Source organism: Amphibalanus amphitrite, unplaced genomic scaffold, assembly GCF_019059575.1.
Source record: "Amphibalanus amphitrite isolate SeventyFive unplaced genomic scaffold, NRLGWU_Aamphi_draft 000152F_arrow, whole genome shotgun sequence".
In the NCBI taxonomy this organism is placed as follows: Eukaryota; Metazoa; Arthropoda; class Thecostraca; order Balanomorpha; family Balanidae; genus Amphibalanus; species Amphibalanus amphitrite.
This window is the reverse complement of record NW_024881647.1, coordinates 937,913-953,951: the sequence shown is the minus strand read 5'-3', so window position 1 is coordinate 953,951 and position 16,039 is coordinate 937,913. Positions and strand designations below refer to the sequence as shown.

Here is a 16,039-nt window from a genome sequence, read left to right as displayed (position 1 = left end):
AAAATAGCTGACACCGGTTAATAAAGCCACCGCTTAATAAATCCAAAACACCTTGACCAAGGTGGATTTATTAAGCGGATTCCACTGCAATACCGGGTGGCAGCGCCGGCAGCGCCGCCTGTAGAAGCAGAGTGAAACAGCGACGGTTCCTAGATGTCGCCTCGCTACAGGCCACTGCTTTCACGATGTCAAAGACAAACTGATTTAGTGGGTGAAATATTGAACACATTTTCCTACAGGGTCTTTCATAATGAATGTTACTTTTGAAAGAGCCATTTCTCAGGACATATATGTTCCTCATGTAATATGTACCATCACATGAAACAGAAACACATCAGCGTTTTTGCACACACAACTTTCATTTTAATACTCCTCAGGAATTTTCCACTGATCGCCCTTAATTAAGGCACACGTTTCGGCCCTCTGATGAAGGTGTCGCACCCCGCGCCTCACAACGTCTGGGTCCAGGCTTCCAGCAAACCCTTCCACTGTGGTTCGCAGTGGATGGCTGCAGGAGGGTTTTGTCTCAGATCAACCAATGCGACTCCCCAAAGCCAGTAGTCCAGCGGGGAGAGGTCAGGACTCCGTGGTGGCCATGGTCGCTCGGTGAGGCGGCTGATAACGCGCTCTTCGAAATTTTCGATCAGCCACTGGCGCAACAGCTGCCGTGGTGTGCACTGTGGCACCATCCTGCTGGAACCACAGGCCGTCTATTTGAACCTTGTCCCTGACCTGAGGCAGAAGCATTCCTTGAGCAGCCTGAGGTAAGCCACCCCGTTCAGTGTTGACCCAGGGGAGAGCCAATGGCTGAAGACTTGTCCGTCGACCGTAATCCGTAATGCGTTTTGGTGGTGTCGACATACTCTGCTTTTGCGTGAAAGAAAATTGGCGTTGTGAATTTTTTATTTTTTTGGAACAAAACCCTAATCAATTTGCAACAATACCCATATAAAATTCACGCGGAAGTGATAAATTAAGAGCTCCTAACTAAATGTTCAAAAGTAACATTCATTATGAAAGACCCTGTAGCTCTAACGCCCCGCAAAGTGTGCAAGCTGCTGAAAACAAGCATCTGTTGCATATCAGCGCACATATGCGCCCCATTATTTGACCCAGACCCCGTCCCTATGGAAGTACGGTCCGTCCTTGCCCAGCCAGCCGTCAGGCAGGGATGAGTCAGCCGGTTTCGAGTAAGCCGCTAAGATGCTAAGACCAGAATGAGACGGAGCCCCTCCCCCGCGACCGTGACGCCGGCCGCACGGTATAAAGCCGGTCGAAGTCGGTGGATCCTCACATTCGAGTAGTGGCCATCTACTCAGTGGCACAACAAGAACACTAGGTGAGTGCGCCGCGCCGGCGGCATCGCGTGCGATATACGATACCGGGAGTCTGTGAATGTGATAGTCAGCCGGCGACCGGACGCCGTCAGTCTGACCTGACCTGACCTGAGCTGAGGTCGAGTGGTGATTTTGTGACGTACTAGGCCTTGACGAGGGTAAAGTGGTGTGCTCTTGGGTATCTGCCCATCTGCAGGTAAGAAGAGGTGGCTTTAAACGATACACTTTTACCAAAATCGTCAAGTAACATAATTATAACCCACCTAAAAACTGATTGTTAACTTTCCTTAACTCATCTATGATCTAAGCGCCGTCTAAATGGATATGTTATCAATAAAGTTCAGCAAAATTATCCATATGAAAAGGCTGAAATCCCAAAGGCAGTGTTTTCATTGGCAAATTAATCGCATTTGCAAAAAGTACTAACTACCTAGTACGGGTCCATTATGTTGAATAGGGCCAAAAAGACTAAAAATTTCATTGAAACTGGTTAAAAGTTCTAAAATAGCCTACAAATCCCATTATCGAGTCGATAAGTCACTGCGACTTTATAACAATAGCTACCTACCTTACCAACTCCGTTAGCATGGACACACAAAACAACCTACAACGCATATTTGTCGAAAAAGCGTAAGAAAAGTTGATTTACACAGGATGAACAATAAATGCAACAAATACCTATCGCAAATCGTTACCCTAGATTCGTCATCAAATCGATAACAGTTAATTACTACGGGCTAAATCGTTATTAAGTTAGATGTGTCTATTTTTAATTCGTAATGATTTTAACCCGCGCCGGGCCGGGGGGGTGTTTGAACACCCCCCCCCCCCTTGCGGTTTTTCGCAGATATTTCAAAAACGGCGGCGCGTAGCGCCGCCGTTTTTGGCACACCTGTTCATGCATCTTTTCCGTACATGTTGTGAAAATTTCAGACCCAGGTCACCTTAGGTCAGGTCACCAGGTCACGCCAAGTGACCTCACCTCAGAAAAATAAGAATGCTCGTCATAGCTACACCGACTGAACGATTGCCTTGAAACTTCCAGCGATTGATAAGAGCAACACTATCTATAAAATGTATATCTCGGAATTTTGATATCGGTGACCTAAGGTCAGGTCAATTTTGCGGCCTCTCCATTAGGTATAAGTCAATGGGAGAAAATTGAAAAGCGTCTGTTTTGCACGAACGCTATTCTATACACTCTCAAACATCGAGATGTAGGTAAAATAGACACACTGAACCAGAAAATGGCAACTGTGACCCCTCGTTATGTCCCCAAGGTCATCTCAGGTCACGAACAGAATCTAACAGTTTTTCGATGATAACTTCTGATAGAGGCGTGCTAGAGCGCTGAAAACGCCTTAGCTGTGTTCGGCTCGACGTTGCGGTTCGACTGATATGCAACATGACCTTTTCCGGTCAGGTCATGACCTTGACCTGAGGTCAAATTTTCAAGTTGACCTTTCAAGGTCAAATTATAGTTCATTCGACGCGTCTCGACGAGAGGAACACGATGTGGCAAAAGTAATGTCATAGCTCTTTTGAGTCAAAAGTTATTGCCGAAAAAACGTTTTTCGTAAAAACGGCTATTTTTGGAGTTTTTGCCCTCTGGAGGCTAAACCGTTGACCTGAGGTCAAATCTGAGAACATTACTCAGAAAGGTCTGTAAAAGGGCTATCGAATGCGCTTTTTTGCAGCGCTGTAGCTCTATTGGTTCCCGAGATAGCCGTTGGCAGTTTCCAAAATGTTGAAATAGTCAACATTTTACCTTTGGTGACATCTGGTGACCTGACCTTTGACCTGACCCAAAAAATGATCGAAGTGTTTTCGTCCTTATTTTTGACGTTCTTTCGATTGCCGCTTACCGCGTGTCGCTACATGGGCCAGGAGCCGAGTTAGAAGGGGGGGGTGTTCAGACACCCCCCCCCGCGGCCCGGCGCGGAATCTCAGAGCACCGGCCCGGCGCGGGTTAAGACTAGTGATTAAAGACGTACGATTTTAAGGTGATTTTAGAGTAACGATTTGCTAGAGGTCTTTGTTGCATTCATTCTCTCAAAGTTAACAAAAAAATGCATCATTTAATTCCAAGTAGACGTGAGCGATGGCAAAGAGGAGAGGACCGAGGATGCGCCGACCGTGTTTGTTCGACCGCTCGGAACCCCCGCCGGCCAGAGTGGGCAGTAAAGTCCATCCAATCTCATGCAGCTGCAGCTTACCGATATCACATGTATCCGCTCCGTTCGCAGCCGGAATAGAGAGGCAGGTACATGCCGGTGAGAAGTGATTGGACTTTATTGCCCACTGCCCGCCAGTTGTTCAGCCGCGGTACCAAACAGAGCCATTCAAAAGGTCCAATCACTGATCCCCGTGTACCTGCCCTCCTGTTCTGTGTTGCAGAATGTGGCGGATCCTGGTTTCCCTCTTGCTGCTGGCTGCGGCCGACGCCCAGCTCGGTTCGGGCTTCCCGAGCAACCTGGACCTGGCCGATGGCTACCTGCCGCCGCCGGGACCGGGCAACCCGGAGCCGAACACGAAGCCCTGCGAGCAGCCCAAGACCATCTACCGCACGCAGACGCAGCAGGTCACCAACACGGTGACGCGCACCGTGGTGCAGACGGTGCCGCAGCGGGTCGAGCAGACGCGCGTCGTCACCAGCGTGGTGCCCAGCACCCTGGTGCGCACCAGCGTCACCACCATCGTCTCGCCCGTGGTGCGCACCCAAGTGCGGACCAGCGTCGTCCAGCGCCAGAGCACCCGCATCGTCGACGTGCCCGGCCAGACGCGCGTGGTGACCCAAACCCAGACGCAGAGCCAGGTCACCTTCAACACGAGGCAGAGCGTCGTCGAGCGCACCCAGGTGGTCACCAGCACACAGATTCGCGTCTCCAACGTCGTGCAGCGCGTCACGCAGACCGTCACCCGGACGGTGCCGCAAGTGGTCTACGTCACGAGGACGCAGCAGATCCCCGGACGCACTGTCGTCATCACGCAAACGGAGCAGCGCCAGACCACCAGCGTGCAGCAGTACCAGCCGCCGGCGCAGACCAGGGTGACGACACAGCAGCAGTACAGGACGCGCACCGAGATCCAGCAGGTGCCCGGACCCGTCATCACCCAGTCCAGCAACGTCGTGCGCACTCAGGTGGTGCAGAGCACGAGGGTGCAACAGGTGCCCCAGCTCAGCACGCGCGTCGTCCAGGTCACCAGCGTGCGCGAGCAGACCACGACGCAGACGCAGCGTGTGACGCAGACCCGGGTGGTGACGGTGACGCAGACGCAGACCGTGCCCGTGGTGGTGACGCAGACCCAGGAGCGTCTGGTCACCGTGCCCGTGGAGCTCACCCAGACGCGTACCGTCGTGCGGACGGTGCCCGGACAGAACGTCGTGCGCACCGCCGTCCGGACGCAGACCCAGACGCAGACCGTGCGCGGCCAGGACCGCATCATCACCGACTACCGCACCATCGACAACGTCCGGACGCGCGTCCTCACCAGCACCGTCATCCAGCCGTCGGTCGTCACCCGGGTCACCACCAGCACCGAGCCGTGCGAGGGCTACAACTACCAGGAGCCCAGCAACCCCCTCAGATTCTAGAGGGCCCCCACCATACACCGTCCACACGGCGGCGGCCACAGGCCAACGCGGTAGTCCGCCAACCGCCTGGCGGTCGTCGCTCCATCATCTGTTAAGCTGAATAAGTTATGCGCGTGTCCACCAACGACTACACTGAAAGTGCCACAGCTGCCCCTGACCATGTGACAACATAAGGCTGACATGTACTTACTCGTCATCAAATGATCAATAAACCACGCTAAAAAATTGAGCAGCGATATGTTCATTACGAAAGACTGCCAATGATGCGAAAATGCCAACAGTCTTTCAGGTAAGCATGCATGCTTTTTCATGCCTGTACCCCTGCGCTTGCTCGTCTTGCCCTGTACCCTCTATGTGCTTGGACTCGTCGCCCTTTGCGATTCATGGCACTCTGCTGTTTCACCTCAGCTGGCTTCTGAGGTCTGACGGTCGTTGTGTGGCGTTCTGTTGCAGGATGCGCTCGTTGCTGGCTCTGACATGTCTGGTGGCGTCGGCGCTGGCTGCGCCGCAGTTTGCCGGCCAGCCGTACCTGCCGCCTCCGACGCCCAGCTACCCCAACCCGTCCACATCGTGTCCGCCCGTTAACGACGTCTACCGCACCACCTACGTCACCAACACCGTCAACCGGGACGTGGTGCGAACCAGCCAGGTGGTGGTGCCGCAGACCGTCTACGTGACACGCACGCAGGTGGTGCCCACCGTACAGACGCGCCAGGTCGTGTCCACCCAGATCGTGGCCACCACCCGGCTCCAGCAGGTCGTCTCCACGGTCGTGCGCACCTCCTTCGTGACGCAGAGCCGTCGCGGCCAGGATCGCGTCATCCAGCAGACGGTCACCCGCACTGTGCCTGTCGTGCGGACCATCACCGAGACGCAGACGCGCGTCCTGACGCAGACGGTGCCGCGAGAGGTCGTGACGACGCGCGTCTCCACGCAGGTGGTGCAGCAGACGCGCCAGGTGCCGCAGATCTCCACCCAGACCAGCGTCGTCCAGCGCCAGCTGCCCGACCAGACTCAGGTGCGCACCCAGTACGTCACGCAGACGGTCGTGCGGACCCAGACGCTGCCGGCGCAGACGGTCCTGCGCACCGTCACGCAAACGCAGACGATCGTGCAGACGCAGACGCAGCGGCTGCCCGCCCAGACCGTCACCGTCTCGCGCACCCAGGTGCTGACGCGTACCCAGGAGGTGGTCAGCACCCAGTACGTGCCGCAGGTGGTCACGCAGACGCAGACCAACTACAACACGCAGATCCGCACCGCCTACCGGACGCAGCAGGTCCAGGTGACGTCCACTAGCGTGCAGCAGCGCGTGCTCTCGCAGACCCAGGTGCGCACCGATGTGCGCCAGCGCACCGTCACCCAGACCGACTACCGGACGGCCACCGTCAACAGCGTGCAGCAGCTGCCCGGACAGACGAGCACGCAGACGCGCATCCAGTACGTCACGCTCACCCAGCAGGTGCCGGGCGCCACCCGCACCATCGTACAGACCCGGACCAACGCGCGCACCGTCACCCAGACGTCCACCGTGGTGCGCGCCCAGGTCAGCACCGTCTACCGCACCCAGGTGGTCAAGGCGACCTGCGGATACAACTACGACGCGCCCAGCAACCCGCTCCAGTTCTAGACACGCCCTCCACCATTCGCCCCGCCATCAATTGTTACAATAACTTATGTTGTCACGTGGTCAGACAACAGCCGTGCACATTCAGTGTAACCGTGTAAGAGTGTGGACATCTTCAAAGCCAAGCGTCTCATACACAACTGTAACGAAATAAAAGTGTCCATAAAAACAGATACGGTGTTTTAGTTTTCACGAAACGCAATGCAGGCCCTCCCGTTCTTCTAGTGTGAGCAGTCCGTCCGACTAGATCCAAGCCTGTTATAACTCTTATTTTTTAGACTCAGCTATACTCGTGATATCATTGGAACCGTCGCTATATTATTTGATGCAGTCTTCTTTGCTGTGTAGTGTGTATATAGTGTCATCGCGCATACCCGAATTCATCTTTTCTGTAAGTAGGTATTAGGTGATCACTCAGTCAGACTCAGCAACATTGGTGTGGGCTGTCTGGTTTTACTCTGGCCAGCTCTGGCACTTACTCCGGCCGAAGTACGGGCAAGGTCTGGGGCTCTATTGGAGCTGACACACGATGGCCCAGAGCTCGCCCGAACCATAGCCGGACTTATGCCGCATCAGCCGTGCCATGTCTCAACCACAGTACTTAACAGTACTTCAGCCACAGTAAGCCAGAGCAGCTACGAGGCAGCCAGACTTGACCGTAGCACGCCATGGCAGGAAGCCAGACTTGAGCCGGAGCTGGCGGTCCGAAATCATACCAACTCCGGAGCGCTGCGGCAAAGACTGGCTAACCAGAATGGAGCCATGTCGACCCAAACCCTTCCGACAGCGTTCCGTTTACACCGACCCAAATATGGCATGTCGAAGTTGCCGGGGCAAAACGGGCACACGACACATGCCACATCAGGCGTGTCAAGACTGATCCCATTTTCCTTTGAAATCACAACCTACCCCGCTCGTGCTGAAACTTGTGGTCGTTTCTCGGTTCGTGTGACACGTTTCTATTTTGTATCTCCATGCAAGGTAATATTCTCCATGTAGGTACCCATCCACCCCTATAAGCTATCTTCACCGGCTGGATAAGGTGCAACTGTACCCCGGCGACAAGTGACAACTGCACGTCTCCACAGCACTAGCGCACCGACGTATACCTACTATGCATTTCAGACCCCATGAGACCCTACTTTTCGGCGATAATTTCTTCAATTTTTGTCCAATTAGCTTGAAATTTTGGCAAACGATATTTCAGCTCAAGCGCCAATTTTTGTCAATATGGTCTCTTAACAAAATATCAAAATTTAGAGCACTTGTCGTTGGCTCGTAATGTTAATCAGTTTTTACACCCGGATAGAGGCTCACTCGCTACCGCACCGGATTGGATAGGAGCGCTGGCCAATCACGTTGCGCCGGGCCGAACTAAACTCCGCCCACTGGCCGTGACCGGGATGGGTCTATGCCGCTTCAGTCGGTGTCAGCACCGCGGAGAGGTCGGAGCGGGACCACATACTGGAGACAAGTGGAAGCTGGCAAAGTTGTTTCGGGACGAAAGCCAAAAAAAAAAAAAATTATCTGTTTGAGGGCATTTGGTATCCTCTTCATCTTATTTTGGTATTTAAACATCGAACCAACTCAGAATATTCAGAATGATCAAAATCAAGGTAGGATCTATTGGAACTGAACCGGCCCTATGAAGGAAAGAGGGATAGACTCTTGGACTCTGAACATTTATTTAAGCCGGAGTTGCACCTATCTCATCGTCAGGTTGGGTCAGGTCACTACCCGATTACCTATAAGATCATGTGTAAGCCTGTGCTTAACCCAAAAATATTGATATATTTGGCAGTGCCAATAAATGTTTCTGAGGAAGGCGCAGAAAGCAACAAAGTAGGATGAAGAGTCTCGGGCACGGCCGACTGCCTGGGGCATCGCTCCAGCGAAACGACCGTATTTCGTGATTCGTGAAGCGGTGCGGGGCGCCGGGTGGGGCAGAAGCGTAATGTGTCGTATGGTAGAAATGGCCTTTATCGCGGTATCATGTGTGTGTTATGTTGTTAAGACGTGCACAAAAAGAAATAGCAATGTGGCAGGCGGACATTGGGCACTACACGAGAACGATCATCAATAAACTCGGTATCTTTTTTGTAAAACTTAAGTAACAGTAGGTACTATGTCCTCAATGGTGAGGAAACTATCTCTAGGCTTTCACTTTTCATGTTTGCATTTCAACACACAAGCTCTGGGGGCAAAGTTAGTCTGGCGACCTCCTCAACCTAAGTCGATGATCAAATGGATTAGTCCTGAAGGTGTTCAATGCTTAGTTGCACCGGGATGATATAAATCGATCACGCCGGCATACATTCCTAATCAAATTTCATATATCAAACACATAAATTGCATCATGTTAATGGTGATTCTGTTTTGCAATTTTGACGTAGTCTGACGCGATAGGTACATAATCTTACGCAATCATTTGAAATCAACAGCGTCTTTTATGCGCGTTTTTCACAAGCCCCGAATCTTGTGTGGAAATATAATTTTTTTGTGACTGAACAAGGTGTGTGTACATTTGTGATAGATACAATTAGTCGAGGGCTTCAGCTGGTGCGTTACTTATGCGCGTTATTTAGCTCATTCGGTGAAATTACGGCTGCAACGCCAACTGCACGGCAGCTACGGTCCATGCGAGCCGCCCCGGTGCGACAGCTACTGCCCCGCCCGCTCCACGCAGTCGACTGACCGGCCAAGGTCACTACCCCGTCCGCCGGGAGGGCGGAGCTTAATGGTCACGTGTTTGTGACGTCACACATACGCACGGATAGCCTCTACTCCACTGACGGATTTACGGAGCCGATTTTAACATTACGAGGCAACGACAAGTACCCTAAAATTTGATATTTTTTTAAGAGACCATATTGGTGAAAATTGGCGCTTGAGCTGAAATGTGCATTGTGAAAATTTGAAGCAAATTGGACAAATATTGAACAAATTATCGCCAAAAATTAGGGTCTCATGGGGTCTGAAATGCATAGTAGTATCGTTATAACGATTCTAGATCTCCAGAATAATGAAAGCCTTGGTCGATTCATATTTCAGAATAGATTGCGTAATTTGGCGGACCGGCTATATAAGACTCTTCAGAGCGTCAGGGAGGTGCGGTGCGTAATGGTCCAACGGACCGAAGCACCTAACCAGCAAAAGAAAAAAAGTCAGGAAGGCGCTAAATGGGTGACATAAAGTCAAGGCCTCGCGGGTCGCCCAAGAATGAGAATGATGTCATTTTTTCGGAACGAATGCGTAGAAGTTAACAGCAAATGGCCATTTAACGTCGGGATGACCGATAATGTGAAAATGAAGCACGGTGAAGATAAAAAAAAAAACAATCTACCTAACCTGACCTAACATTACGGCTAAACTACTGACCTTCGACAATGAGCCTACCAACCTATGCAATGCAACCCACAAACCTACAACCTACCAACCTAAAACCTACCAACCCAACCTACCAGCCTGCAACCTATTAACCCACGCCCCGCTGGGCTATTCAGCCATACGCGCCCTGCTGGAGTGGTTGTAGAAAGACGGGGAAAACGGCAATCGAAAGCTCTCAACAAGGCGGATCTTAAGAGCCCAAGTTTTTTGCTTAAGTAGGTCAGAGGTCAGGTCAAGGTCAGGTTAAGGGTACAACGTGCAAGTTTCTACAGTATCGGCCTTGCACCGTAGTTGCCGAAGAATGGACTGAGACTGATTGCCCAAAACGTGTTCTTAGGCTACCAGGACAATATTCGTTACATATAATATCATTCAAAGGTCAAGGTCAAGGTCAAGGTCAGGTCAGGTCACCAAAAACGAAATATAGAAAAGGACATGTGCGACGCATGTTTTATGGGTCATTTTATTCATAGAATTCAATAGGCACACTCAATAAGTGATATGGACCACATCTGGATGAATTTCAGGTCGAGGTCAGGTCAAGGTCAGGTCAAGTGAGGTCAAATTTTTTAAGTTGGTTGTTAAGGCCTAAAAATGTGTCTATCTGATGCAGTTTTTCACAGTGAATCGAATGGTGCTATTTTTGTTTCCGTGCGAGGTCTAGAACTAAAAAAAAACGTTTTAAAAATGTGTGCCGTGACGTCATAAAATTTTGAATAATTCCCACATTTTTGAACCGATTCTTCTAAAAATTGCTATGTAGGTGCACATAGACCACTTCTCGGACACATATTTGTTTTTTAAACACTCAAAATTTTGGGTTTTATAATCATTTTCCCAAAAAAGCCAGTTTTTTTAAGAAAAAAAGGGCCAAAATCCAAAATTTTCAAAAAAACCGAGATAACCATTTGATAGACAAAGTAAAATAAATTATCACCTTTTTTGTTACGTCTTGGATCGTTTAAAAATGAAGATGTTAGCGGCGTTTGAAATTTTGCCGTTTTTTAGACGAAAATAGCGAGCATGACGTCACTAAAACGTCATTTTCTCAAAAAAATTCCCGACGGATTTCGCTCAACTTTTCAGGTAATGTGTCAGATTGATGTATGATAAGGTACTGAAAGGTACTGAAGGTACGTCGCTGGCGTAACGTGTTTAGAAGTTATCGGCGAAAAACGGGAGGGGGCACATTCTGCCCCCCTTCAGCGGGTTAACCGAACTTACCAACCGTACTTCATCTACAGATATAAGTACCTGATCACCCCTGCCGTCCCTGCGATCACACTTACGTCTTCTGCTGGCCTCCTGCCGGAGCCGGGAGCCCAGCTCGTATTCGGGCTTTTGGCCTTGCCTCCGAACTTGCTCCGAACAACCTCAAACACCCGATGAAAATCAGGCGATAAAATACTTACAACCATCTTACAACAAATAACAAATACAAAACAAAAATAATGCAGCGCTGAGCGCACGTTCGGCCACCCCCCATCCCGCATCCCCCTCCACCCCACGCGTACAACTCCTGGCACGTGTTGAAATTACAAATACGACCAGAATGGCTAGTTCTAAGAGATATACCAAGGCAGTATGTACCATATACTAGCATATGGCAGCAAAAATGCGGCATCTCTGGGGGTGAGACTAAATGCTTACTTCGAAATCTAAGCTGCGTTGCGGCATTGGCGGTTATGTGCGGCGTGTATGCCGCATGATTAGTAAGCGGCGACCACTAAATTGAAAACTCAATAGCTTTGACCTGTTTTCAATGGATAACACTGCATACCAAAAATGTCCATCGCCTTCGTCATAGGATATTAAGATTTAAATAACTAACTTATCTACATCATTGTTTTGAACCAAATTAATACTTTCAACTTGACCCTCGCCCGTATTGGTGTTTTTCCAGCCGCGAACGTATAAGGTGTAACCCCTTGCCGTTTCGCTCCTGATCAAGCTAGAGCTTCGCGGAAAAAACGAGCGTGTTGCCCGTGACGAGAGAAAGCCGATGATACCCAATTTTAAGGTCCTAGATCATCAGTTGACCTTCCAGGTCAGGTCAATGACCCAAAAGGCGGGAAAATTGGGACCTGTTAGAACGTCGTAGTGTGGCTGCTATGGGGTTTTTCGGGGTGCTGATCACGAATATCATGCTAGTTTTGATCACAGATGATGTCTTCATTCATTTAGGTCAGGTCAGGTCAACCAGTAGAGGTCCTGCCGGGTATTTGTAGTAGGTGTCAACCGCCTCTGACAGCCTCGTAACATGTTACGAAGGCACCAAAACTACTTTGTAAACGTTCATGTGGTTGCTTAATTCGAATTCAGCTCGAAAAAAACTGGCCTAGAAACATGTCAAACTCGAAAAAGTGAACCGAGGTCACCAAAGGTCAATGACCTGACCTGACCTTCAGGTGACCTTGACACCCACCCTAATGCATGGGGGCAACATCATATCACATGTTTGAACGCTTGAAACCACGAAAAGACTGCAAACGCGCTGCTAATGCGAGCCGACATACGCTGAATCGCGGTTCCGGCCAAACATGGTCTCGAAAAGTAGGTCACAGGTCATAGGTTATTTGCGTCAGGGTCATGAAATTTTCAGGTTAGGTGTAAAATTGATCAACGCGAGAGTACTAAAAGTTACGTCGTGATCGGCCGCTTTTTACGCGAGTTATTTGCGAAAAACCGAGGGGAGTCCGTTCGACCCCCCCCCCCCTAAAGGGAGAGGGTTAACCCGCGCCCCGTAGGGGGGGCCGAAACGGCCCCCCCCCTGTCCTTTTCGGTCGATATCTTCTAAACGGCTGGAGATATCGCCACCAAACTTTCAGGACCCCTCCGGGCATCAATTTTACACATTGTGACCAAAAAAATTTCCAGAGGCTATGATAGGTTGGCCACAAATGACGTCAGAGTGACGTCATGTTCTGTCATTTTCGACCGAAAAAAAGACCTTCGTGAGAAGACCTGTCAGGACTACAGCTTTGAAGATACAGAAAAATGATCAAAACATAAAAGGTGTAGAATTAACAGGGCTACAAAACTGCTATCTCGAATTTTTGAAATTTTTGAGTTTTGACCCCCAAAAATAAAAAAGCACTTTTGGGGATATATTCGCCAAAAAAAACCAAAAAGTTTTTTGAGTTTCGAAAAAAAACCGCAATATATGTGATAGTGCCTACCGTCTTCTATCTACATACCAAATTTCAGATCGATACCTCGTTTTTTTGGCCAAGTTATAGCGAAAAAACTGTTCAGAAATGATGACTTCAAATTTTCAAACTCAATTTTTGGCAATTCTAGAACTCGTAGAGCAATACCCAGTAAACATGCCGACGTCGGCCCGACGTCGGCCGACGTCGGGGTGACGTCGGCAACTCGGCATCGGCATGCCGACGTCGGCCCGACGTCGGTCCAACCTCGGCACGACGTCGGCTGGATGTCGGATATGCCCGCATGTTCCGACGTCCAGCCGAGGTCCAGCCGACGTCGGGCCGACGTCGGACCGAGATCAATTGCTGAGGTCTAGCCGACGTCGGGCCGACGTCGGGGCGACGTCGGTCCGACATCGGCCGCTGTTTTGACCGTTAAAATAATATAAAATACATGTTTCATGTTTCATAAAGAGCTTCTGTATTCAAAATATCCTCAGGAAACTCAAATCTTCCTCCACGCCGCAACCCCCTGATCCGGACTGGACGGGAAACTTTATCCCATTTGGGATTGCCCGTAAGCCGAGCTCGCCCGTAGCCGGGTGCGGTGAGTGCTTGGGGGCTGCTCGGCCTATCCTTTGGTCAGGCTCAGCCCCGGCAACTCACCAGGGCCGGGCTCAGTTCATATAGAAAGGCCACTTTGCCAAAGTGCCACTTATCAAAGGGACACTTTGGGCAACGTTGGTGCAGGTGTGTAAGAGTGGCTATATGAATCCATTGTGGGGTCGCCCTTTCCAATAAGTGTCACGTAACAGCAATGGGACCAGGGACTCTATATGAACTGGACCCAGGGTGTTCGCCAAGAAGACCAATGTCTCCATCCTATGACCCTTCCGGCTCTGAAATTGTCTTGTCATACCGAAATGGCATAATCCAACAAAACAAACCTAGGTCGTTAGCTGGCTGCGTGGTGTAGTGGTTAGCGCGCTAACCTTGCGTTCGAATGACATGGGGTTCGAATCCCATCGCCGGCTGATGCTTTTGGCGTGTTGTCCCAGTAAACATGCCGACGTCGGCGACTGGGGGGCTCGAATCCCGCCGCCGGTTGATATTTTTGGGGCGGTGTCCCAATAAACATGCCGACGTCGGCCCCGTCGGTCCAACGACAAACGATCTCGTCAACCTCGGCAAACGATCTCGGCCCGACGTCGGCTCGACGTCGGCTGGACTTCGGGTGGACGTCGGAACATGCGGGCATTTCCGACGTCCAGCCGATGTCGGGCCGAGGTTGAACCGACGTTGGGCCGACGTCGGGCCGAGCCTCGGCCCGACGTCGGGCCGACGTCGTCATGTTTACTGGGATACGAAGACCACCATTAGACTCCCCGTGACGAGCTGCATCGAATCGATACCCATTTTATGCAAAAATATCAACTTTGAAATTTAACCTAATTTGACCTGACCTTGACCTGACCTTCACAAAAACGTGACCTAGGCTGGCCCCAAAGGCTGCCTAACCCAGATAATCGCATTTGTCATGTAAAATGGACCATAAAACATGTATCACACGACACATTCATATTGTGACCCCCGGTGACCTGACCTCGCTGTGACCTGACCTGGTATCAGTGACCTCAGATAGCAAAGTATGTGTTTCACGAACAATGTACCATCGATGGTTTTCAATAAATTACCAATTTACTCGCTTTCACAGCACATTTCTTGAATTGCCTGTGAACGGTGAAAATCTGACCTTTGACCTGACCTGTGACGTCATCGGTTTGACCTAGATCAATGAAATTTGGTCACAAGGTAGTTCCCGGGTGGGGCTATCGAACGCCGTTTGAATTTTGAAAATCGGCCGGTAACTTTCCGAGATCTTAGGGGGGGCCGAAACGGCCCCCCCCCTACGGGTGGTAGGGTCCGCCGGTAGCCCTACGGGGCGCGGGTTAACTCACAGTCCGAACTCCGAACAAGTTCGGTCTTGTTTGTGAATTTGTCGGAGCATCACGTAAATCTAGTAGAGATGATGGAGGGAAACTAGGCTTTTAAGGAGGGAAGGGAGTCGGTGACGGTCAGGGGCACTACAAGCTGGTGAGAGGGCTGACATACCATGTTTTGATAGCATGACTGAAACAGACTTTTTGGGTAGCCAGGAAATCGCATGCGAGAGCCTATTGAAATTCTTACATCGGCCTTTATATGCACCAGTCGTATACAGGTGCGGGATTTGGCATACGATTTCCAGACAATCGAAGCAGGGGTGTCGATTTTTCAAAATGGTTGGGGGTGCTCAACCCCTGCACCGGGTGAAAGATTGCAGCTTTGCCATGGGGCAGTGGGCACAACCGTACAAGGCAGGGTTGCGGCTGGGTGTCCCTATATAGGGTACTGATAATCCCGGGATTTCCACTAATATTCCCCAAAGGTAGAACATACTTCTTGAAAATCATTCTGCTCGTCCTAGTACTTGGCTACCTTATTACATAAACATCTTTCCGAAAAATTCGTATATGTATTTGCCGGCAGCTCGGCAACAGCCGCGGCACCTCTGTAATAAGGTGACAGAAACCGATGATCGCGATTAGCACCGGTGCAGCAGCCCTTGCGGCCCGCATGGGGACGGACATTGCGCGGAGGCAGCGGTAGCTACGAGGCTCTGGCGAGAGTCAGACGATCACAATAGTCGCTAAAAATGACAGGTGATCGCATTTCGCCTATTTACGGGTTTACTATTTTCCTCAGTGGCGTAGCCAGGTGGGTCCGTGAGGCACGTGCCCCCTCCCCCCATCAGGTTCAGGGGCCCTCGGGTTATTCGGGCCTGATGGGCCCTGCGGCGCCAATTGGCCGCTGAGGGTCCATGCTGGCCATATTTGGACTCAGAAGGGCCCCACATGACTCGTAATAACACCTCATGGGCCCACAAGTACCAACACTAAGAACT

At 50.7% G+C, this 16,039-nt stretch overlaps 2 protein-coding genes across 2 annotated transcripts; both read left to right on the top strand.

The window, feature by feature from the left end:
• The first annotated feature begins 1,237 nt into the window (after window positions 1-1,237).
• LOC122383004 lies at window positions 1,238-6,732 on the top strand. The gene is made up of 2 exons (XM_043369046.1): window positions 1,238-1,339; window positions 5,386-6,732. Exon 2 carries the CDS (start codon window positions 5,387-5,389, stop codon window positions 6,560-6,562), a length of 1,176 nt encoding a protein of 391 aa, XP_043224981.1. The 5' UTR covers window positions 1,238-1,339; window position 5,386; the 3' UTR covers window positions 6,563-6,732.
• On the top strand, window positions 1,510-5,161 carry LOC122383003 (zonadhesin-like). Its single transcript, XM_043369044.1, has 2 exons — window positions 1,510-1,533; window positions 3,735-5,161. The coding sequence occupies exon 2, from the start codon at window positions 3,736-3,738 to the stop codon at window positions 4,930-4,932; it is 1,197 nt and encodes a 398-aa protein (XP_043224979.1). The 5' UTR covers window positions 1,510-1,533; window position 3,735; the 3' UTR covers window positions 4,933-5,161.
• Window positions 6,733-16,039: the final 9,307 nt, after the last annotated feature.